The following is a 22,166-nucleotide window of genomic DNA, read 5'->3' on the forward strand; positions in this document are numbered from 1 at the left end:
CATCATTGTTGTTACCATGTGGGTTGTCCTCCTCATCCTCACAATGTACCTGGAAGCAAGGCCTGTTGTCAGTCCCATTTCCCAGATCAGCAAGAAGAAATTCAGCAAAATGATACCCCTTGTCCAGGTCATTCATTTTTTTAAAAGATTTTATTTATTTGAGAGAGAGAGAGCACATGAGCAGGGGGAGGGGCAGAGGGAGAAGCCAACTCCTCGCTGAGCGGAAAGGTTGATGTGGGGCTCGATCCCGGGACTCTGGGATCATGACCAGAGCCCAAGGCAGATGCTTAACCGACTGAGTCACCAGGTGCCCCAGTCCAGGTCATTCAGCCAGCAACAGCCAGGCTCGGCCCACCACTCTCAGCACCCGCTCGGCACCCCTCTGATTCCCAAGGACCAATGCCAGGCCTGAGGTCTGGGCTGTGTTCCTGAGGCAGGAAAAACTCTCTTCAGAGATTTCAGCACTGCCATCGGCTCCATGCCCCATGGCGGGAGGAAGAAGGCCTAGACGTTTGCAGAACTAAGTGTCAGGCAGCCAAGGAGGAGACTCTGATGACCTGGTCCAAGGCCACCTTGCAAGGCTATACTGGAAGGGTTCTCCAGGCCCTAGCCCCAGGCTTGGGGAGCCAGGCTGCCACCTTCCCCCTGCTCTGTGCTCTTACGGTGGAGCTATGGGCAGTGTGAGCAGAGCTAGGTCTGAAGCCACCAGCCTTTTCCCACCCTCCGAGCCACGACCGTGTGAAGGACAGGCCTGCCGAGTCCTTGCTGGGTTGCACGTGAGGGAGCAGAGAAGACATGCACAGGGTGCTCCTGAGCCCTTGGCCAGTGCTCCCCAGCCGGATGCCAAGTGGGCACATTGGAGTTTCCTGTGGCTTGTTCCAGTTGACACGGGCCCAAGGCACCAGGCGTTACAACCAACTCAAACAGCACATTCGGAGGGATAAACAGGATGTTCAAACTCAGACTCTCCTGCCCCGCCAGCTGGCCTCAGTGTGACAGGGGTGGTGGAAGCACCTTCTCTGGGACCCAAACACCCAGTTCCTGTTTGTGTAAGGCCTGGCCAAGCCATCCCCGCTCTCGGAGCCTCAGTCTCCTCCACTGGTAAGGGGGCTCTCCAAGGCTCCTTAGGGGAGTTGTCATGAGGATCACCTGGTGAAAGTGCCCCTAAAGCATTGAGCGCAGCGCCAGGCACACAGCAGCTACGGGGTACCCCAGGCACCTTCCCCAGGCATGGCCCCTCTGCCGGCCAGGACACAGACTTGGGGTGACTGCTTCCCAGCCCTGCCCTTTCCTGTCCGCAGCCTGGCTTTGAGCAAGTGGTCCTTCCCCTCTGAGCCCCACGTCCCTCATCTGAAACCCAGGGCAAGTGACGCAAGGTTGCTGAGGGGCTGAGACAAGATAAAGTAGAATCACCTATAGAGAGCAGGTGCCAGATCAGTGGTAGTTGTTATTATCACCAGTTTGCTCTAGGGCTCTCAGCTCCTGTAGGACCATCAGGCCACACTGTGGAGTGCTGTGCATCTGAGCTGCAGGGTTGAGAGGGTCGTGTCTAGGCTCAGCTGGGGCTCTCGGAGGTTGGGGTGGGGGCCACAGCTCACAGGACTCAAGGTACAAGGCACAGGGCACCATTGGGTCACCCAGTCCAGTGGTTTGTGTTCAACCACCAGCCCCACCAAGTAGCCAGGACACAGACCACCCTGGGGCGAATGAGCTAGGGATGAGACTCAAGGGCCTGGAGGGTAAACATACTTCCTAAGTCCTTTTGTTTCATCTTTTTAGTAAGGCTATTGCCCAAAATCAAAACTGAAAGATATTCAATAAAAGAGGAAGAGAAGCGGGGTCCAAGGTCACTGTGCAAACTTGGACGAGTCCCCCTCCTTTTCTGGGTGCCAGGCTCCCCAGACTTCCCAGTGAGGAGGTTAAACTTCTGCACCCTAAGCTCCCTCTGGCTTCAGGCTCTGCAATGTTTCAAGGATAGTGTGTGAGCCTCAAGCTGCCATCGGAAGGGAGGAGGCCAGTGTGAGCGATGAGTGCCTGACTGGGGACTGCTGTGGCTGTGAGTGGCAAGAGTGCCATTCATGGGCTTAAACAAAAAAAAAAAAAAAAAAAAAAAGGGAAGAAGAAATTCATTTGAACTCAAAAGTCCAGGGACATAGATGACTTCAGGCACGGTTGGATCTAGGTGCTCAAATGACATATTTTCTCATTTCCTTAGTATTGGCTTCATTCTCCAGTGGGCCTTGCCAGCTCATTGTGTCTAAAGTATTTAAGGAAGAAAACAGACCCAGGCTATCTGTGGAAATGAATCCCCCTTTGTGGGAAGTGAGCTCTTTCATGCAAAACAGTGGTTAACACTGATCTCTGGGCTTCTGTAATTTCTCATTGCAGGCAAGGAACCATTGTTTTCTTCATAGGAGTCTTGCTTGTGCCATCTTGCTCTTGATGGGCACATACACATGCATGCATGCATGTATGTGTGTGTGTGTGTGTGTGTGTGTCTATACACGTGTGTATGTGGACTTGTTCAAGTATTCCGCACCACTGTTGGAAGTAGGATCTGGAGAGCCTCAGGAAGAAGGGGGCCTGGTTTCTCCCCACTTTGGCAAATTTAGCCTGGTGTACATCAGGCTTGGGGGATCCCCCAAATGTTTCAGCAGAAGGGGGCCCTTGAGGCTGTGGCGGAAGGTCCTATCCTCGTGAGATCAGAGCCAATGAAGCTGCAGAGGAGTGAATGACTGGGAGAGTATGGCTCCTTAGGCAGCAGGACCTTTGAGCTGCTCAGGGGAGGACAGGGCCAACTACTCACTCATCTGCCTCTGTGCTACCCAAGGCCCGCACGGGGGCACGGGAGCTTCTAGTCAGCATCACCTCAGAGCTCAGCCGTGAGAGGCAGCTATGCCAGGGGGAGAGGCTGGCTTTGTCCTGATGCGCTCCATGCTGAGGAGGGGCCCTGCACAGCCACGATGGCTCCAGGAGGCCACAGCAGGGAAAGGGTGGGGTCTCTGGGGATGGGGGGCGGGTGAGAAAAGGAAAGAAGTGGGAAGCCTGAGGGAACCACATCCCTGCAAGGCAGCCAGATCCAGGCAGAAAGGAAACCTGAGGGAAAGAATCATAAAATTTTACAACATCGCTCTTTAAGCACTAGGCCAAGGAGATCTAGAATCATGGCTCCAGCTACGTGAAACCACACAGAACCTCAGCAGTCACCTATTCCAATTTCTGAGCGTCTCTGGTGCTGGGGACCTCACCACCTGCTCAAGTGGCAGCTGCTCTACGAGGTGCTCCAAGGAGAGGCTTGAAACATTCTAAGGACAGATTAGGGTCTTAGGGACCTATGTGACAGAGCAGTGGAACCCAGAGCACAGGGTGTTAACAATTTACTGGGGGCAGGGAACCAATTAAAACAAAAAAAAAGAAATCCAATTGTGATTATTTGTGATGAAAAAAGCCAACAAGTCGCTGAGGGTGGGCAAGTTCAGAGAGTCTGGCCGCCTCAGCTAGATAGTTAGGGAGCTTCTGAGGAGGTGGCATCTAGGGCTGGGGACAGATGGGGAGAAGAGCTCATGGCTGAGAGCACAGCCTATGCAAGGGCCCAAGGCAGGAAAGAGGTTGGCATCTTTCTGGAACAGAAGGAAGAGCAGTAGGGGCTGGGGAGAGAGAGGTAGGAGGTGAGTTTTGAAAGGCAGAGAGCAGATGCCACAGGCTCCATGGGCCATGGTGAGGACTCTGCAAGTGACACCTCTCTGGCAGCTGTGTTGAGAGTGAAGCAAATGGTGGCAAATGGGCAGAGGGAGACCTGGTGGTATGTATCTCCTGACACTGGCTGTGCAGCCTCAGGTAAGGCTCTTAACTTTCCCAGGCCTCGCTTTTGCCCACATATATGGGGGTAATGTGGGGGCAGATTTTGTTCACTCTGAGGAGGAACTCCTGACCAACTAGATGGAGCAGGCAGGCTTTGGGGGATAGTGGGCTCTCCGTCATCACAAACATTCACACTGAGGCTGGCTCCACCCTCAGACACCAGAGGAGGGTTGGGCAGAGTGACCTCCCTGGTCACTGACCCTGACTGTCTGTGAGGTCCACCACTGAACTTCTCTTACTGGGTGACCTCAAACTGGTTGTTTCCCCTCTCTGTGCCTCAGTTCCCAAGTGAGGACAGAATTAGCTGCATGATCACTATGGATCCTCCCACCAGATCATTCTCCTATTCATCTGTACTCCATCGTCACCCCAACTCCCACTCATGATGGTTGCTGTATTGGCCTCTGGAGGCTCCATGAGAACCTGGTCATAGTCTTGGCAGAAAGGCTTCTGCACGTCCATCCATTTCAGCTCAAGCATCCTAAGTGACCTTTGGGTCGGAAATCTATCTGCTCATCCTGGACAGGGTTATTTTCTTTGGAATCTCTCTGGATGGCCCTGGAACCAGCACTTGCTTCTGTGTGTAGCCTCCCATCCTGTCACCACCATATAAAGGCCACCAACACCTAGCAGAATCCCAGGAGACCGTGCAGAGGAGCAAGGATTTACGAACATCCTCCTCCAAACCTGTGAGTGATGGGCTTCCCCCTACCCCCAATGGCACTCCACATGGAGATCTTCAGAATATTTTGGGAGCAAGAGGCAGAAGGATGGGGCCACTTGGATTCACTAATATTTTGAATATAGCATATTAAGAGATATATTATGTTAGGAGAAGTGTCAAACTGATGAACAACGTAGGGTCGTGACATGGTGCCCATTTATTTGCCCATACTTTTATTCAGCAAATATTTATTTATTGTACTTCCTAGACCCAGGTTTTTACTGGGGGCTGGAGAGTCTACAGTAAAGTAAGTTGTAGTCCTTCTCCTAAGGAGTTCACAGCCTGGTGGGAAAGGTAGATAAGTCATCACTAACTGACACCTAGAACTCTGAAAAGAAGACAAAGACAGTAGGATGGTGTGGTGGGACACCCTAACCTCAACTTTGGGAAGAGAAGGGGCCCAGAGTGAGCTTCACAGAAGGCATGACATATTCCTGAAGCTGGAGAGTCAGTAGGAAATGACTTAGGCAAAATTGCAGAGACGAGGAAAGATGTTCCAGGTAGAGGAGCCAGCATACGTAAAGGACCTTCGTGTGAAGAGCATAGACTTGGAGATAACTGTGACTTTTCAAATTTTAGCTCTTCTACTCACTGGCTGTGTGCCTCTGGGCAAGTTGCTCTAGCTTTCTGACCTGAGTTCATCTGTAAAACAGAAGTTAGCCATATCTATCTTAAAGGAATGTGAAGTGTAAGAATGATAGGTGCTTATCAAAGATTTCTTTTGTCTCTGGGTAATTCTCACTTCTGTTCCTCCTATGACTGTCCAGGTGTCAAGACAAGATGCTTCAGCTTTGGAAACTTGTTCTCTTATGCGGCCTGCTCACTGGGACCTCCGCGTCTCTCCTTGGAAATCTTGGCGACGACCTGAATAATGTTGTGGACAAACTGAAACCTGTTGTTGAGAAAGGACTTGAGACCGTTGACAATACACTTGAATGTGAGTCAACAAGAGGGATGATCAGTGGCACCTAGGAGCTTGCCTCCTGAATACTGTGCCTGCATTACCAGAGGCTGCCACCAGGGGTTGCTGTTTAAGGGTGGTTTACTGAAAAAAGGGGGCTGTTCAGTTCCTGCTTCATTCATTCATTATTTTTCTAGGAACAAGCAATGCTGAAATGAATATCCTTTTACACATTATATTATGGCAAATTTTCCTAATATGTGCATAGGATAAATTCCTAAAAAGTTCCAAAGGTATGCACATTTTAAAATATAGGAGATGTTGACAAATCCCCTACACTAACCTTCTCTCCAGAAGTCTTGGAAGAGTGCCTTCTTTTTACTCCCTTGACAGCACTTGTGTGGGCAACTTAAATGTTTTGGTGATTCCATAGATAAAAGATTGTAACTCATTTCACTTTGCATTTCTCCAGTTATGAAAGAATTCACTCATTTTTTTCATATTTTATTAACTATTTACATATTTTGGCATAAATATTTTGTTCATATTCATAGAATATTCTTCTGCTAGGTTGTTCAATTTTCTTATTGATTTGTATTAATTCATTGAAAATTAGCCATACCTCAGTCTAGTAGCCTTAGAGCTACCTAGCTTTCTATTTAATCATGTCTCGTTTTTATTCTGATTTCTTAAGAGAATTTGGTTTTCTTTTCATTTTCTTGAAACATTAACAGCACACTGACAAACATTCTTTATAGGAGGAAGTAAATGCTATAAATGGCTACCATTCAAACCTTGTCAGGGCTTAGGCAACCTCCAAAGATATAGAAAGGATCCACTCTCTAATTTCACTGCTGGGAAAACTGAGTTCAGAAACAGAAGTGTCTGGATCAAGGTCACCTAGTGAATTATAGGACCAAATATACTTTTATTGAAATTGGTAGTCTCCACTTGCACCATCATAACTAGGTAGATACTGTCCATTGCAGAGCCAAGTTGCAGAACTATAATTACATGGCTTCTCTTGTATACCTTTTTGTTTTTCCTTGGATTAATAATTGTCTTGTTTCTCACTTGATTTATTTCCTATTGCATAGCCTTAATTCTTTTTATATGCACCATTCTACATCTGCTATGACTATCTAATCCCTCTTTTCTCTGGAGCCCTCCCATTAGAACACTTTGTTTTCCTGTTCCTGTATGAATTATTGCTATCTGAGCCTACTGCAAAGCTGTCATTCTGGGACTCCCATTTGTCACTTTTGAGTTGGAGCCATACTTTTTCCTTCTAGATTTTCCATTTCTTAGTTTATTCTCTCATTTTGTTTGACCTAGTTTCTTAAACTCGTGTGAACATCTCATTTAGAGCAATAGACCTCTTCTCAAGTCACCACTAGAAGCTGCTGTACAATCAACATCAATTGCCTGGTTAGTTGAGTGATAACTTTGTTTACGAGTGATGAGTATATATTAGTATGAAGGCAGCATGGAAGGAACAAGGGCTCTCCAGACTCATGACTTCAGGCACATTTCCCTTTTTTTAAGATTTTATTTATTCATGAGAGACATAGAGAGAAAGGCAGAGACCTAGGCAGAAGGAGAAGCAGGCTCTATGCAGGTAGCCTGATGTGGGACTCGATCCTGGGACTGGGATCATGCCCTGAGCAGACACTCAACCACTGAGCCACCCAGGCGTCCCCTTTAGGCACATTTCTTAACCTTTTGATCCTTTATCTCCTCATTTAAAAATGCAGATAATAACAATATCTATCTCATTTGGGTAGTTATGAAGAGTAAATGAAATAACAGGCAAATAGTCTTACCTAGTGCCTGGTGCAGAGTCACTGCTCCGTAAGTGATGCATGACACTAAATGACCATCGTTTTTGTTAGCTGTTCTTCAAAAACTGAAGGCTGACTGGAAGATAATTCAGAAATCCAAGGCTTGGCATCTGGCTGAGGAAAAGGTGCAGGAAGTGAAGAACTTGGTGAATGATGCTCTTTCTAAGATTGTTCCAGCTAAGGATGACACTTTGGGGTAAGTTGATGTTTCAGGGTGGAGATCTTTGCTCCAAGAAAAGGGAACACCCATCTTTGGGGAGGTGAGTTTAAGGTCAAAGACAGAAAGGTAGCTAAACCTTGTTCCTCCCCACAGAATCAAGGTGGTCTGAGGCCAACTTCATCAGAGCTTGAGCAAATTAGAAGCAGGACTGCAGGGCCAATCTGGGCATCTCATGGATTTAGGCTTCCATGTTGCATAATTTTAGGATCAGGGCAAGGATCCTCTTAATCCTTAACTCCACCTGTTTGCTGGTGCCTGAGGTCCCTTTTCCAAGGAGCATGACTTTCTTCACCAAATATAGCTGAGGATAAAAGTCAGAATCTCCTCAGGAGAGAGAAAACTGGAGTTCATACCACATAGCTGGCTCTACACATGGGGTTTTGGAGTCAAACAGTTCTGGGTTCAAATTCAACTCTGACACTTATTCCTCCCTGGAACCTTTGTGGGAAATTACATCTGCCTGAGCCTCAGTATGCCATGTCATAACATGGAGAGGACCAAACCTCTGAACAGGGCTATTGTGAAGGCCAGAGAAGGTAAGGTTGGTGAGGCCCAAATGTTCAGCATGATGCTGGTGTAGAGAGGTGTTCAGCACATGGCTGTCATGTGGAATAACAAAGGGAAATTGTGGTTTTTGCACAGATTGAACATCATTAACTCCCGCATCCTGAAAATCAAAGCTGAACTGACTCTTGATGGTGAAGGCCTTAACATAAGGATCCCCGTTGTTGCCAATGTCACCCTGGCCCTGTGAGTATGCATTAGGGTCTGGGATTTGGGAGAGGAAGTGCACCATGGCCAATGGATCTCCAAACTGGAATCAGGCACTTCTCCATGCTACTGTGTGGCGTTGGGCCTCAGTCTCCTAATTTGTAAATGAAGTGGACTTTCCAGCTCTAAAATCTGAAGTAAATGTTCTAATGAACTTTGGCCAGAACAAAGTCTCTTTTAAAACAATCCCCTATTAAATATTTCTGAAATCATAACATTTATCTAATTATAAAATTTGAAAAACTGAGAAGGCATGAGCATTTATAACTCTTTGGCAAAATTTCCACCAGCATTATTTTGTCTCTTGAGATTCTCTTGAAAAAAGCAGTGATCATTATGGCTAAACACACATAGTAGTGTGCAGTATATAGTGAAGGACATGTGGGAAATTATGATTTTAAATTATTTTAATTATTTTAAAAGAGAGAGATAGGAAAAATGAGCATATGTGGAAGAAGACAAATTGAAGACACGGAGATTCCATCATTCATTAGCCATGAGATCTCAGGATGGTTACTTAACCTCTCTGTATCAGTTTCCCCATTTTGAAAATAAAGATAATAATAGTAATTTTACCTCATGGTATCACTGTAATGATGAAATGAATTAATCCAGGAAAAAAATATGTTTTTTTAAAGATTTATTTATTTTTAGAGAGCAAAGAGAGAGGAGGGGGAGGATCAGAGGAAGAGGGAGAGAGAATCTTAAGCAGAGTCCTCACTGAGCAAGGAGCCTGACGTAGAGCTCAATCTCAGGACCCTGAAATCATGACCTGAGCCAAAATCAAGTCAAACTCTTATCTCACTGGGCCCCCCCCAGGCACGCCCAAAAACTGCTTTTTAGAAATGCCTAACATAGGAGCACTTGGGTGGCTCAGTGCTTGAACATCTGCCTTTGGCTCAGGTCATGATCCTAGAGTCCTGGGATTGAGTCTGGCATCAGGTTCCCCACAGGGAGCCTGCTTCTCCCTCTGCCTATGTCTCTGCCTCTCTCTGTGTGTCTCTCATGAATAAATATTTTTTTAAAATGCCTAGCATATAATTTGCCCTCAATAAATGTTAACTATTATTATTATTTTCATTATTAGAGTGGTGCTATATAAAACTGTCATATGAACCAAATCTGTGGCCAGGTGAAGAAGCCCTTAATGTAAATGTTAATCGCATTAGGAATATAGACAGTGCTGACATTATCCATAGACATCTTGGAGAGTAAATATTCATACTGGTGGAAGAACCCCAGTGGGCCTTCTAGACCTCTGTTCACTGGGAATCTTATTTCCTCCAGGCCTCTCATTGACCGGGTGGTCAACCTGAAGGTCTCTTTGGACCTCGTGACTAGCGTCAGACTTGCAACTAATGCCCAGACTGGTGCCGTCACAGTGATCGTGGGAAAATGCAGCAGTGATGAGGACAGCATCTCACTCACCGTGCTGGACAGGTAAGGCCCATCCATCTCAGCAGAGCTGGGCTCTCAGAGGAGTTGAGGACCCCTAGCTTCAGCCTTATTCCTATACCCACGAAGTGGCACCCTGTGGCGAGAAAGAGTTTAGGCTCTGGAGTCAGACAGACCCTGGTTCAAATACCAACTCGATGCTGACTTACCACTTTGTGACCTAGTTAGCCCCTCTGAGTCTCAGTTTACTCATCTGTAAACTGAAAGTGACAATAATGCCTCCTCATTGGTTGTTGACCATATGAGAAAATATGAGTGCTTAGCACACAGCCTGGCACACATTAAGCCCTCAGTGATGATAATATCCATGCTGACTGTCTTCTTGTTCTTTCCATTCCTGAGACAGGAGTGTTGGCCTCTGATCACTTTGCAGTTCTGTCAGAATTCCGATTCCTGCTGTTAGAAGCTCTGTTGTTAGGTGCATGCACATTTAGGATTCTTACTTCTTCTTGAAAAAGTGACCCCTTTATCATTATACCTTTCAATAATAATAATAATAATAATAATAATAATAATAATAATAAATTGTATTTTCCTTCCTGCCTCCATGTGGGAGAGGGAAGAGAAGTAAATGCTCACCGTGGGCTCTAATTTCTGGGATTGTCCCCAGAGAGTCCTCCATTCACTGGAAAGTTCCTGAAATGAGATCTTGAAAACCGAATCCTCTCCATTTAAATCACTGATCCCTGTTAATCCACAAAATCTACTTCTTAACCTGTATGCTTGAAAGAGCAGATTTGGTGGAGGAAGAGGGTCGAGGGAGGAAGGGCTTGGTGGCTGTTGGAGGAGAATTATCTGGAAATTGAGGGCTGGGGCAGGTTAGCGTTGAGGCAAACAAGGCTGGGGTCTGTGCTCTCAGCCCTGAGGGCCTTGAGCAGAGGTCATTCCACCCGACCCCTTCAAGGGATTTGATCACAGTTTGCAAGGATCCCCCCAAACCGAAGAAAAACTCCACTACCTGATGTTATTTGGGAAGGCTGGGGTGCAAACTGATAGCGCTGAGCCCTGCTGGATCCTGCCTTGTCTGCAGTCCCAGGGAATTCCTCCTGCTGCTCTGGGTCTCAATGTCCACATCTGTGAAATGGCACCCCTCTCTGCTGCTCCACGTCCGCTCACGCCAAGCACTCCCCATGACTGTCTTAGCTCAGTCGGATCTGGCTCCGGACTTGCTCACTCTGCTCCAGACACACTGGCCTTTGCTCCAGGTCTCCAACAAGCTCTTTCTCACCTCTAGACCTGTGCCCACGTTGATCTGACCTTCTAGAAAAACCTTTTCCCCTCCACCTGCACTTATTTCTCAACTTTCAGGTTCTCCCTCAAAATAATCTACTCTTGCCCTTCAGAGTACTTGTTACAAGCTGTCATTCTATTTTTTTCAAAGATTTTATTTATTTATTTGAGAGAAAGAGAATGAGGGGCGGGGAGGGGCAGAGGGAGAAGGAGAAGCAGACTTCCTGCTGAGCAGGGAGCCCAATGCGGGACTGATCCCAGGACCCTGGAATCGTGACCTGAGCCGAAGGCAGATGTTTAACCAACTGAGCCACCCAGGTGCCCATTATTCTATATTTAATTCTATGTTTACTTCAGTCTTTCAGCCAAAAATGCTTGAGCATCTGTTATGTACCAGATAGGTTCTGAGCTCTGGAGAATTTATTGGTGACAACAGACAAGGAGTTTTCCTTGTTTTCCTGGAGTTTATTGTCCTGAGGAAAAGGTAAACAGACAAGCGTCCAGTCCATCAGTAAAGAGCCCTCAAGGAAAATGTCAGGTTACAATGAGCCCGCAGCAGAGCAGTGCACGTAACAGGACCGAATGATAGAAAGCCCTCCCTTAGGCAAGCAGACAGGGAGGGCTGCCCTGAGGAGGTGCCAGTCATGCTGGGAGCTGAAGCGAAGGAGCCAGCCATAGCAAGACTTGTTTCATGTTTAGGCACCAGGTTAGGAGCTGCTTGGGCTTTGCTCATCCCCATGTCCTCAGCATAGCTCGATGCCTGGCATGCAGGCAGTGATCTGTGGATGTGTCAAATGAAAGAGTGGGGTCTTAAGGTTGAAGTGAGCCTCTGGACAGAAGTGTGGTGCCCCTGAATAGAGGCTCAGCCTGTGGTTAGAAAGTCACTGCACTACTCCTGGGTTTACCTCATTTCAAGGTGGTCCACCATCTCCTACCCTCTCCCCACCCCACTGTGTGGCAGCTCTGCCCCCTTAACTGGGCTTTATCAGTTGCCTGTCTTTTCCAGCCACAATGGTCTGATCGAGAAGGCCGCGAACACCGTGAGCAGCTTCCTGACAAAGACCCTGTCCCGCCTGATAGAGAAGGATGTGAGTCCCCCTCTCCTTGGGGCCCAGAGACATGCCTGGGGGTGAGGGGGAGGAAAGGGAGGCAGGTATGCCATTCACAGGTATGCCCTAACTGTACTCTCTGGCACCTTTTCTTCTGGGGTGCAAACTTCTCATTGGGCTGTCAGCTAGAACCTGTGCCCCTTTACTCAGCCTGTGGAGAAGGAGAGAGGAGCGGGGGGGTGGGAGGGGACGGCTGACATGAGCTGAAATCACTGGGTCCCAAGCTTGGTCCATTCACCATATCTACCTGCCCGTAATATGCCTTTTTAGCTAATGCGTTCCTCCTTTAAACAACATGATTTTACTTAAACTTATTTAAAAACATTAATTTTAAAAAGAAAACTGTATCTCCACCATAATTAGAAATTAATATCACTTATGTAATTAATTTTAAAAATATAGAGACCTATAAAATCAGTATTTTCATCTGTGCATCATACAAAACCATATGTACTATGTGTCCAAAGTTCCAGAGATTCTGAATCAGTCATTCTGGAAGGGGGCTGAGAATCTGGGTTTATGAAAGAAAAACCCTCTAGGTGGTTCTGTCATTCATTGAACTGGAGGAGTCTCACTACTCAAAATATGGTCCTCTGACCAGTAGCAAGGGTGCCTCACCCGGGAGCTGGTTAGAAATGCAGCCACTCTGTGCTGCGCCCTCCTACCCACCCCCAGACATGCTGAATCAGAATTTGCATTTTAATGAGATCCTCAGGGAATTGTACACACACATTGTGAGAAACTCTGCTCTATGGTTCCCAGGGCCCCCTTTGATTCCTTAAAATTCCAGGGTTCCAAAGTTCAAGGTTTCTAAGAGTGTAGGCTTCTGAGATGTTAACACTCTAGATTCTCAAGGTTCTAGGATTCCAATGTTCTAAGGATTTAGAATTCTGGCCTCCTATGGTTCTCTAGTTTTGGGCTTCTAGATTTCTATTGTTCTGAGATCTTGGTAGGTGGCTGGCAGTTTGATCCCAGCTGATAATGATCTGTCCTCCTTCCTGCTCTGGCCCTCCTCTCCTTCCCTCCCTCACTCATTCTCTCTCTCTCTCTCCCTCCCCCCAGGTGTGCCCACTGATCCATACCTTACTCTCCAACCTGGATGGGCATATTATTCAGGACATCATTGGTAAATCACAGCCTGGGGACCGGGGGTGGAAAGGGGCTTTCCCTCTGCAGCCTCCCAAGACCAAGCATGAGCCCTGTGCCCAGCCACAGCAGGGGTGGTCAGGGGGCTCTGGAGAAGCAGGAAGACCCAGCATCTGAGCAAGCTGGGAGAGTGTGGCCAAACTGAGGGAGTTCCGGGCCTCTGTGAGCTCTCTACCATCACCGCTCTTTAAACCCGCAGAATCTGCCTGGCAGAATGATGTGAGAAAGATGAGCCAGATCTGGGTTCAAATCCTGGCTTTGCTATTTAGCAACTGGGGGGTTTTGTTCAAGTGGCTGCACCTCTCTGAGCCTGTTTCCTTCTGGGTGAACCAAGATTTTAAACACTGGAAGGTGATGAGTGGATTAAAAGAAGGAACATAGAGTCTAATATCCAGTAGGCATTACTAGTAAACACCTGCCCTTCCCTCTCCCTCTTTATGAAAAGCTATGGTTCCTCCTCCAGCCATGGTGGGGACTTTCTTTGGCCTTTGGTCTCTAGGCAAGGCTGAGGTTGCTAGGGATGCTGGAGCAATGGAAGTGGAGTAAATGAAGGTGTCAGGGTCCTGGAGGCGGCCCTTCTATGGAAAGAGCCACAGGTCGGTTTCTTGGGCCATCACTCTACTCCAGCTTTGCATACACCTTCCCATTGGATCCTTGTGACAACACTGTGGCCTGGGAATTGTCGTTATATCCATTTTACAGATGAACAAACTGAGGCTCAGAGAGGTGGGCTGACATACCCGAGGTCCCATGCCTGTTAGACTGACCCACTGGAGAGTGGCAGCCATTGGGATCTGGTTTCTACTGGAGACCGAGACCTGCTATTCATTTTGTTCCTTCAGATAAATTTCAGAAGGAAGACCACGTGCCTAATGCTGCCTGAAGAGAGAGATGAGGAGGACTGCTGGTGAGGCCCACCTGAAGGTAAGGGGTGGCTCTGTACTCCATAAGAGGTTGAGGCCCCTCCATGCTTGGCTTCTCTTTCCTTTTCAGCAGCAGGCTGAGCCCCCTCATCTTGGTCATAGACTGAACTGTGACTCTGGTCTGATCCTGGTCATACTCTGTACCCTAAGCCTTATTCACTCACTCAGACTGTGAGCCTGGATCCTGCTTACAAACTGAGCTTTGACCTCAGTTATTTACTGAGCAAGAACATCGGTCGCAGACCGAGCCATGACCTTGATCTCAGACCATGATCCTGACCCCGACCCATGATACTGAGCCCTGAACCCTGGCTCCTGTCTTGGCCTCTGATCAGTCTTTTCACATCTGCCACTGTTCATAATGGATCGTTAAGGAGAATATGGGGAGGAGGATAGGTCAGTGCCAGGTGCCAGAGACACACCCCAAACCACAGTGCCAGCCCCTTCTCCAAAGCCTTAGACTCTGCAGGATATTGTAGAAAAGAGTTCAGGCAGCAGTGTCTGGTGGCTGGCAGGTATCCACAACAATCCCTTGTGGTCTCATTCCAGATCGGTTCCAGTGGCTCAATGGTGTCCCTTATAGCATTTCCATCCGGGCAGATGCAGCCACCTTCCAACCAGAGTGACAGCCTGAGCGCAGCCAGAAGCCCTCCCAGATACTCCTCCTCACAGTAGGAACGGCTCACCACCCTCCATCCCCTGCAATAAAAAACCATTTCTGCACCCTCCTGTGTGGCACATTTTATTCCCTCCATTGGGATGAGGGGTCAGGCAATTAGGGCGGTAGAGACCAGGGTGGGAGCTGGAAGGGACATCTGGAACTATCCAGCTTGTTTTACAAATGGGGACACCGATGCACAGAGAAAGCAAGAGACCACCCAGGGTCACATCTCCTTGGTTTATCCATTCATGTGCCCAGCAGGCATTTAGTGAGTGTCTACTCTGGGCCGGGCAGGCAGTGAGAACGGGACAGTCACATTTTGGGTAACCCCACCCAGTGCTCTTCTCCCTTCCCTTCTACTCTGAGAGGCCTTGTGGAGAATGGGGAACACCTGGTCTGTGGGCTCAGGAGTATAGTGCAGAGGGACATAGGGTCAAGGCCCTAGGCTGCATCCCAGCCCGTCCCTCAGAAGGGCTAGGGTTCCAATGAAACAGAGATCCATTTAAGCAGCACCTGTGAGCAGACTCTTAGTCTCTAGACGCAGAGCTCACTCCAACTCCTATCACCAGCCCTGAGAGCCTGTACACCCACCTGCCGAGCTGCATTGAAGGCCCTGTCTGCCTGGTGAAGCCAAGTGCCTTGAGGGTGCTCAACTATCCCACGGAGACCACCTCCTCTCTCTGGCCAATGCCCCTCCATCCACACCCTAGAACTCAGCTCACCCCAGGTTGTGCCAGGCCATGGTCAAGACAGCACCACTCTGCTTCTGTTAATACCACCACCATCATGGAGAGCTGCCTTTGCAGGCACACATGACCTCACCAATTCCTATGCTTGTCCCTATTTACCAGATGAGGAAACTAAGGCTCATAGAGGCAAAGTGACTTATCAAGGTCACACAGTGAGCAAGTGGCAAAGTCAGGATTTGAACACATAACTATGAGAGCCTTTGCTCAGAGAGGTGACATCCCGTCGCCCACATATTTTGCCTCTCCGGCCCCCAGCAGGCACTGCTTTTCCTCTGCTGAGAACAGATGAGAACCTCTCCAGGCTGTTCTTCCTCCCTTTAGGCAGGGCCCAGTCTCCTCTTTGTCCTACAGGGAGGAGGTTGCCACCCCTTCTATAAAGGCCTTCCCTCTGAAGAAGGTTGCCTCACCTCAGGGGACCCTTGAGCCCTTGGAGTGGCCTGGAGAGGCCGTGGGCCAGCTCTCCTGAGCAATCCTGTGAAGACCTCGGTTCAGGTTGTGGGGGAGGGGCTGCTGGGCACTGGGTGAGTGGGGATGGGGTTGGGGACCCGGGAGGCACATCTAAGCACTACACAGCCTCTGCCACTCTCCAGCCCTAAAATCATGAGCTGGTTCCTTAGTCTCTGGGAATCTCAGTTTTCTTATCTGTCAAATGGAATTAGCAAAACAAGCCTCCCTTGCTGAGCTGTTGTGAGGGTGGGAGGTGTTCGTTCAACTGGGGCCTGACCGCTAGTGAGCGCGATGAGCGTCCCTTCTATAGCTGAAAGTGCTGTTATAACCATACCCCTGTGTTTGTTGATTGATGAAAGCCCTGATGTGGTAGAGAGAACCACAGTCCCCAGAGATCTTGGGTTTTCACCCTGTGTTTATGGCAAGAAGGCCAATGGTCCCCCAGAGATCATTCTTCTCTTCCCTACCAGGTTTTAGCTGGGCACATGGCCCCCCAGCCAGAGACTACAGTTCCCAGCTTCCCTTGCAGTAGCCATGTGACTAAGATCTGGCCAATGGCAAATCAGCAGAAGTGAGGCGGCAAATTCTACTTTGCACTTTAAGAGAAAAAGGCACCTCACCGGCTCAGTCTACAGAGCCTGCGACTCTTCATCTTGGGGTTGTGAGTTCAGGCCTCACACTGGGCATTGCGCTTACTTAAAAACAGAAGGGGGCATTCTGTCCACTTCCTCCTGAGCTCTCTTGTCTCAAGTTAGAAACAGAAGCAGGTGGAACACCTGCCTGAGATCTAGAGGTGGAAGCCCTGAACTGAAGATAGCAGAGCTGCTCCATCAGCCCCTGACCACCCATCTCTGGGCCCTGGGACAGTAAAGGAATGAGCTAGCTTATTTGAACCAGTGTGTTTTGGAGTCTCCTTGTCAAGGCTTCTTTTCTCTATTTAACTCATTCTGCCAATAACATGCTGTGTGACATTAGGCTGCTAACTTCTCTCTAAGCCATTTCCCTACTTGCAAGGTGGTCACTAAAGGCCCTGCCCCAACAGGATAAGAATTAGTGCTCCCTCCAGACTTGAAGGGGAAAAGAAATAAACATTTACTGAGCCACTACTACATACCAGGCACTTTATTAGGCTGGTGATTCTCAACTTAAGGTGACTTTGCCACACACCCCCACAGGACATTGGCAATATCTGGAGATATTTTAATTGTCACAGATTGAGTGAGAGATGCTACTGGCTTCTCGTGGGTAGAGGCCAGGGATGTCGCTAACCATCCTACAATGCACAGGACAGCCTCTCACAACAGAGAATCATCCAGGCCAAAATGTCAATAGTGTTGAGAAACCCTGTATTGAACCTTTATGTACACCAACTCATTAAATTCTGTTTTTGTTTTTTTCTGAGTGGTGCAGTGTATGGATCTTGGGGGAAGATGAGGCAACAAAGGCTAAGAGAGGTGAAGTGACTTGCCCAAGGCCACACAGCTGGTCAAAGGCAAAGCTGATTTAATCCAAAGTCATCCTCCTCTAGAGCTGGTGCTTCCGTTCCAGCCAGGGAAGAAGAGTGAGTTTTCTTTTCTCACTATTTTGTGACAAACCCACCTCCCACAAAAAATACACAAAGGAGGTCTCAAAATCCATGGCTTCTTTGGGCAGTAACCAATCTAAGTCAGTGTCAAGTCTTTGTCCATGCTGTTAGATCTACTAGGGCCAGTGTTCCTTCTCCTCCAAATGGCTAAATCTTACTTAGCTTTAAAACTTGGCTCAGAAGTCACCTTCCAGCTAAGTGAGGGCTGCTCCTCGGTCTTTCCCAAAAAAGACACTGTGTTTCCCAACATAGAGGTCTAACCAAGCTACCTTACCATCACTGTCCAATACAGAGAGAGAGCATTTCGAAAGTATCAGCTCTGACTAGAATGGTTTTCACCTTCTTTATTCATTAATCTGCCCCAAGAGCCTGCAAGCTTTTTGAGGGCAAATACCTCCCTCTTCTCAGCAGCTGCAGTATCCAGAGAGGGATCAGATAACAGTATAAGCACTGACATATGTTGAATGAATGAATGAATGAATGAATGAATGAACCCCTTCTTTCTGTACACAATCAGACACCATCCTTGGGACACCTGAGTGGATAGGTTTACAGGAAAATTCTAGCAAGCCAGGATTAAGGGTGGAGGAGACTTGTCATTGTTTTCTGCCTATCAGGACCAGATCCCTGGCATTTGAGGACATACGTGATGGACTATGGACCAAATGTGGGGCTCCTGGTGAGTGAAGCCAGAACATGGGGTAGGAGGCAAGGCCACTCAGCTCCACTGGTGACTGATGCAGACAGTGGACAGGAAAGGGGACGTGGGGAAAAAGTGAGGGAGCATTCTCCTGCTGTCAGCCCGGCACCCTTGGGACCAGCTGTGGCTCCTGGCCTACTTGGCCCAGACCACAAAGAGGGGTGCGGTCTTCCTGGAGATAGTGACACCCCATGAAGGAGGCATCAAGGAAGAGGAAGACCCTTGGAAGAGGTGAGAGAACAACTGTCATAAGGGAATATATGGGAAGAAAGAACACAAAACCTGATTGGATCCCAAATCATCCAGAAACTGGAATGTAAAACTTTAATGCAGGCTACAATTTTGAAGGCTTAATCCAGTTAAATAAATGCTTGATCTTTCCAATGTTTGCATGATTCCTTGAGGATAACAACTCAGGATCAGAATTATTTACTTTATGTGTTGGAAAATTTTATGACCCCAAGAACACATCACAGAATTTACCAAACCGGATCTTTCTATTTACACGATGATGAGAGAGTATATACATTTCACCATATATTTGCCAGCAGATGGACACTTTAATTTTAAATATTTGCTCTTTTAATGGGAGTAGAATAAACTTCAACAAACTGGAAAAGCCAAAGGTCTCAAATCAGGAGAGTAATTTGTTACATCAACCCCATAGATTAGAACTACTTTTTTTTCTTTTTTTTTTTTTTAACACGGGGAAATACTGTGTTTTTCAGCTGAGTGAAAATACAGATCTTAGGACTATACTTAGCTGGTATCACAATGATGCACAAATCTGAAACTGGGTGGGGAAACTAAACAGGGATGCAACAGCTTGACAGATTTCATTTGATGGGGTGACTTGTTTCTGTGTTAATGTTCATACAATAAATAAAATGGATTTTCAAAAAAGTAGGAAGGTTATTGAGCACCCAACTAAGCCAGGCCCTGTGCTAGGCAGTTCAGGGGTGCCCAGAGTGGGACCCCACCTCCAAGCCCCCAACCCCACCCCAACCCACCCCCAGTGCAGCAGCATGGAGGGAGCTCCTGCAAAGCTCCATGCCCATGGGAAGGGAGAGGACAGGACTCAGGCACGCAGCCTTCTGGAGCAGGTGGGTGCCGTGAGGAGCACTCAGGGAAGGCCTCCCAGAGCAGGTGCTGATTGAGCTGAAATTAAAAGCCTGGCAGGGAGACAAAGGAGGTGAGGGCATTACAAGCAGAAGCGACCACATGAACAAAGGCTGGGAGGTGAGAATCAACCTAGTGTCATCTGGGGACCCACAGGATCTGAATGCTGCTGGAGAATAAATGTGTGAAGGTCAAGTGAAGGGCAGGGCCTTGAATGCCAAGCTAGAGGCAGTTTAGACGTGATCTTCTCAGCCAGGGGTTACATTTCTTTGTCCTTAGCAAACCCTCAAAAACCAAAGATCTCAAAGAGTTTTTGTCTACATGGATTCTACTCATCAATATTTGCCATAAAAGAAACTAATATTGGGCAGCCCGGGTGGCTCAGCGGTTTAGCACTGCCTTCGGCCCAGGGCGTGATCCTGGAGACCCGAGATCAAGTCCCATGTCAGACTCCCTGCATGAAGCCTGGGCGACTTTCCATTGTCACCGCTCTAACCTCTCCTCCACCTCACTGGCCAGAACAGAGACAGCAAACCAGCGCGTGCCCCCGGCTACCCATCGCGTCTCCGCGATGGACCTTGCAGGCCCCAGGAAATTTCTAGGGGGCACCTCTAGACCACACTTTGAGAACCACTGGGCTAGGTACTAGGAAGTCATGGAAGGTTTCTGGGCAGGGGAGAGACACCCTCAGCTATCAGTTTCTAGAAGTTTCCTCCGGCAGGTGTTATGTCGGATGAATTGAAAGGAGGCAAAGGCCATGGCTGGGAGTGTTGCAGGAAGGGGCAAGACCTCACCTTTGGTTCCAGAAGAAGGAACAAAGTGATTCCGTTTAGCTCATATCCAAGGTCAGCCGGCAAAGTCACATTTGTCCCTATTGTCCTGTAAACACTTGCCCATCCAACTGACTAATGGGAGCAGCTGTGCTGACAATGGTACCTGTGGACCTGCATTTCACAACCCTGATTGGAGCTTCCAGAGTGTCTCACCACACCATTCAGCAATCACACTCCTTGGTATTTACCCAAAGGAATTGATAATATATGTCCACACAGAAACCTGCACGTGGAGGTTTTAGCAGCTTTATTAGTAATTGCCAAGACTTGGAAGAACCAAGATGTCCTTCAGTAGGATAAATAAACTGTGGTACATCCAGATCACAGAATATGATGCAGCACTACACAGAAATGAGCTATTAAGTCATGAAAAGACATGGAGAAAACTTAAATCCATATTACTAAGTTAAAGAAGCCTAGTAAATGAAAAGGCTATAAACTGGATGATTTCAACTATCTGACATTCTGGAAAATGCAAAACTATAGAGATAGTTTTTTAAAAAAATCAGTATTGTTAGGGGTTCAGAAGGAAGAAGGGATGAATTGGCAGAGCACAGAGAATTTTTAGGGCAATGAAACTGCTCTGTATACTATAATAGTAGATGCACGTCATTGCACATTTGTCCAGACCCACTGAATGTACAACTAACTCCGAGCGCAAACCCTAATGTAAACTGTGGACTTTAAGCGATAATGATGTGTCAGTGTGGGCTCATCATTAAAACAAATGCCCCACTCTGGTGGGGGTGTTGCTAATGGAGGAGGCTGTGTGTGTAGCAGGAGGTATGGGAAAACTCTGCACTTTCTGCTCAAATTTGCTATGAACCTAAAACTACACAGAAAAATAGTCTATTAAAAAGGAAAGAAAAAAAAGAAAAAAGAAAGAAAGAAAAATAGTCTATTAAGAACAAAACAGCCACCCGGATGGCACAATCAGTTAGGTGACTGACTCAGTATCAGCTCAGGTCATGATCTCAGGGTCATGAGATGGAGCCCCACGTCAGGTTCCCTACTCAACAGGGAGTCTGCATGAGTTTCTCTCTCCATCTCCCTTTGCCCTCCCCCTCTCTCTAAAATAAATAAATAAAATCTTAAAAAAAAATCTTCAGGGTGGAGGCTCCAAGCCTGGCATTATGTTTCCCCTAGAATCTGACCCCTGCCTGCCCTTTCTGCCTTCTCTCCTGGACTTCTTCATCCACATTCTACAAAGAGGAGGCATGAGGTTGTAATGGCTGGTCATGCTGAAACATCTGCTCGGAACCCCTGCTCTCAAATGACCCAGATTAGAATGCCCTTCCAGCTCTAACACGAATCCATAGTAGAACACATATTGGATGAAATTGAATTGTGATTAAGCCCTTGGCTCTACCTCTTAGGTGTGATTCTTGGCTCTTCCAGGGGCTGAAAGCACAATGCTCAGCTTCTCAGAGCATAGCCTCTTTGCCCATAATTTAAGTGTTGGAGCATCAACACCTCATAGGGTTTAGAGAGGATAAAATGAGATGTGGTGTGCAAAGTGTGTAGTATAAGAGCATAAGGAGTCTTAGAAAAACTTAGACACAGTCCCTAAAAGCTGACAAATTAGAGGCAAAAGCTGGCATCCTCAGATCTGGGGTTGAAGAAGGAGAAAAATGTCCAGCTTTGGAGTCAGAGAGAGACTAATTTCTACCAGGCAAATCTGTAATACTTTTTCGGTAAGGGTGAGACTAGAACAAGTCTTCAAAGAATGGGTCCTTAATTCATTCATTCTTTTAACACAGATTTATGGAGTGTTTGCCATTTCCCGGCAGGCCATAGGAACAGCTTGAACAAAGGTCCTGAGGCAGGAGGGGCAGGGCGCACCAGGGAAACAATGACTAAGTGGCATTGGACGTAGATGGCATTTAGGGAT

The 22,166-nt window shown here is 47.6% G+C and overlaps 1 protein-coding gene across 2 annotated transcripts; it reads left to right on the top strand.

Annotated features, from left to right (window-relative positions):
- The first annotated feature begins 4,450 nt into the window (after window positions 1–4,450).
- On the top strand, window positions 4,451–14,904 carry BPIFA2 (BPI fold containing family A member 2). Of its 2 annotated transcripts, XM_049100521.1 has the most exons (10): window positions 4,451–4,550; window positions 5,353–5,522; window positions 7,379–7,523; window positions 8,190–8,297; window positions 9,606–9,758; window positions 12,010–12,091; window positions 13,175–13,238; window positions 13,758–13,984; window positions 14,101–14,182; window positions 14,731–14,904. In XM_049100521.1, exons 2-8 carry the CDS (start codon window positions 5,366–5,368, stop codon window positions 13,802–13,804), a joined length of 756 nt encoding a protein of 251 aa, XP_048956478.1. In that variant the 5' UTR covers window positions 4,451–4,550; window positions 5,353–5,365; the 3' UTR covers window positions 13,805–13,984; window positions 14,101–14,182; window positions 14,731–14,904. The 2 variants fall into 2 exon arrangements, with proteins under 2 accessions (XP_048956478.1, XP_035561595.1); XM_035705702.1 differs by lacking the exon at window positions 13,758–13,984.
- Window positions 14,905–22,166: the final 7,262 nt, after the last annotated feature.

Source organism: Canis lupus, chromosome 24 (assembly GCF_003254725.2).
Source record: "Canis lupus dingo isolate Sandy chromosome 24, ASM325472v2, whole genome shotgun sequence".
Lineage (NCBI taxonomy): Eukaryota > Metazoa > Chordata > Mammalia > Carnivora > Canidae > Canis > Canis lupus.

What these genes read in the sequence shown, in the direction of transcription:
- BPIFA2 (XM_049100521.1), top strand. Translation starts at nt 5,366, where the DNA reads ATGCTTCAGCTTTGGAAACTTGTTCTCTTATGCGGCCTGCTCACTGGG. An exon ending in CCCGCCTGATAGAGAAGGAT is followed by an intron (nt 12,092 to 13,174) that starts GTGAGTCCCCCT and finishes CCCTCCCCCCAG; the next exon opens with GTGTGCCCACTGATCCATAC. An exon ending in TATTATTCAGGACATCATTG is followed by an intron (nt 13,239 to 13,757) that starts GTAAATCACAGC and finishes TTTGGTCTCTAG; the next exon opens with GCAAGGCTGAGGTTGCTAGG.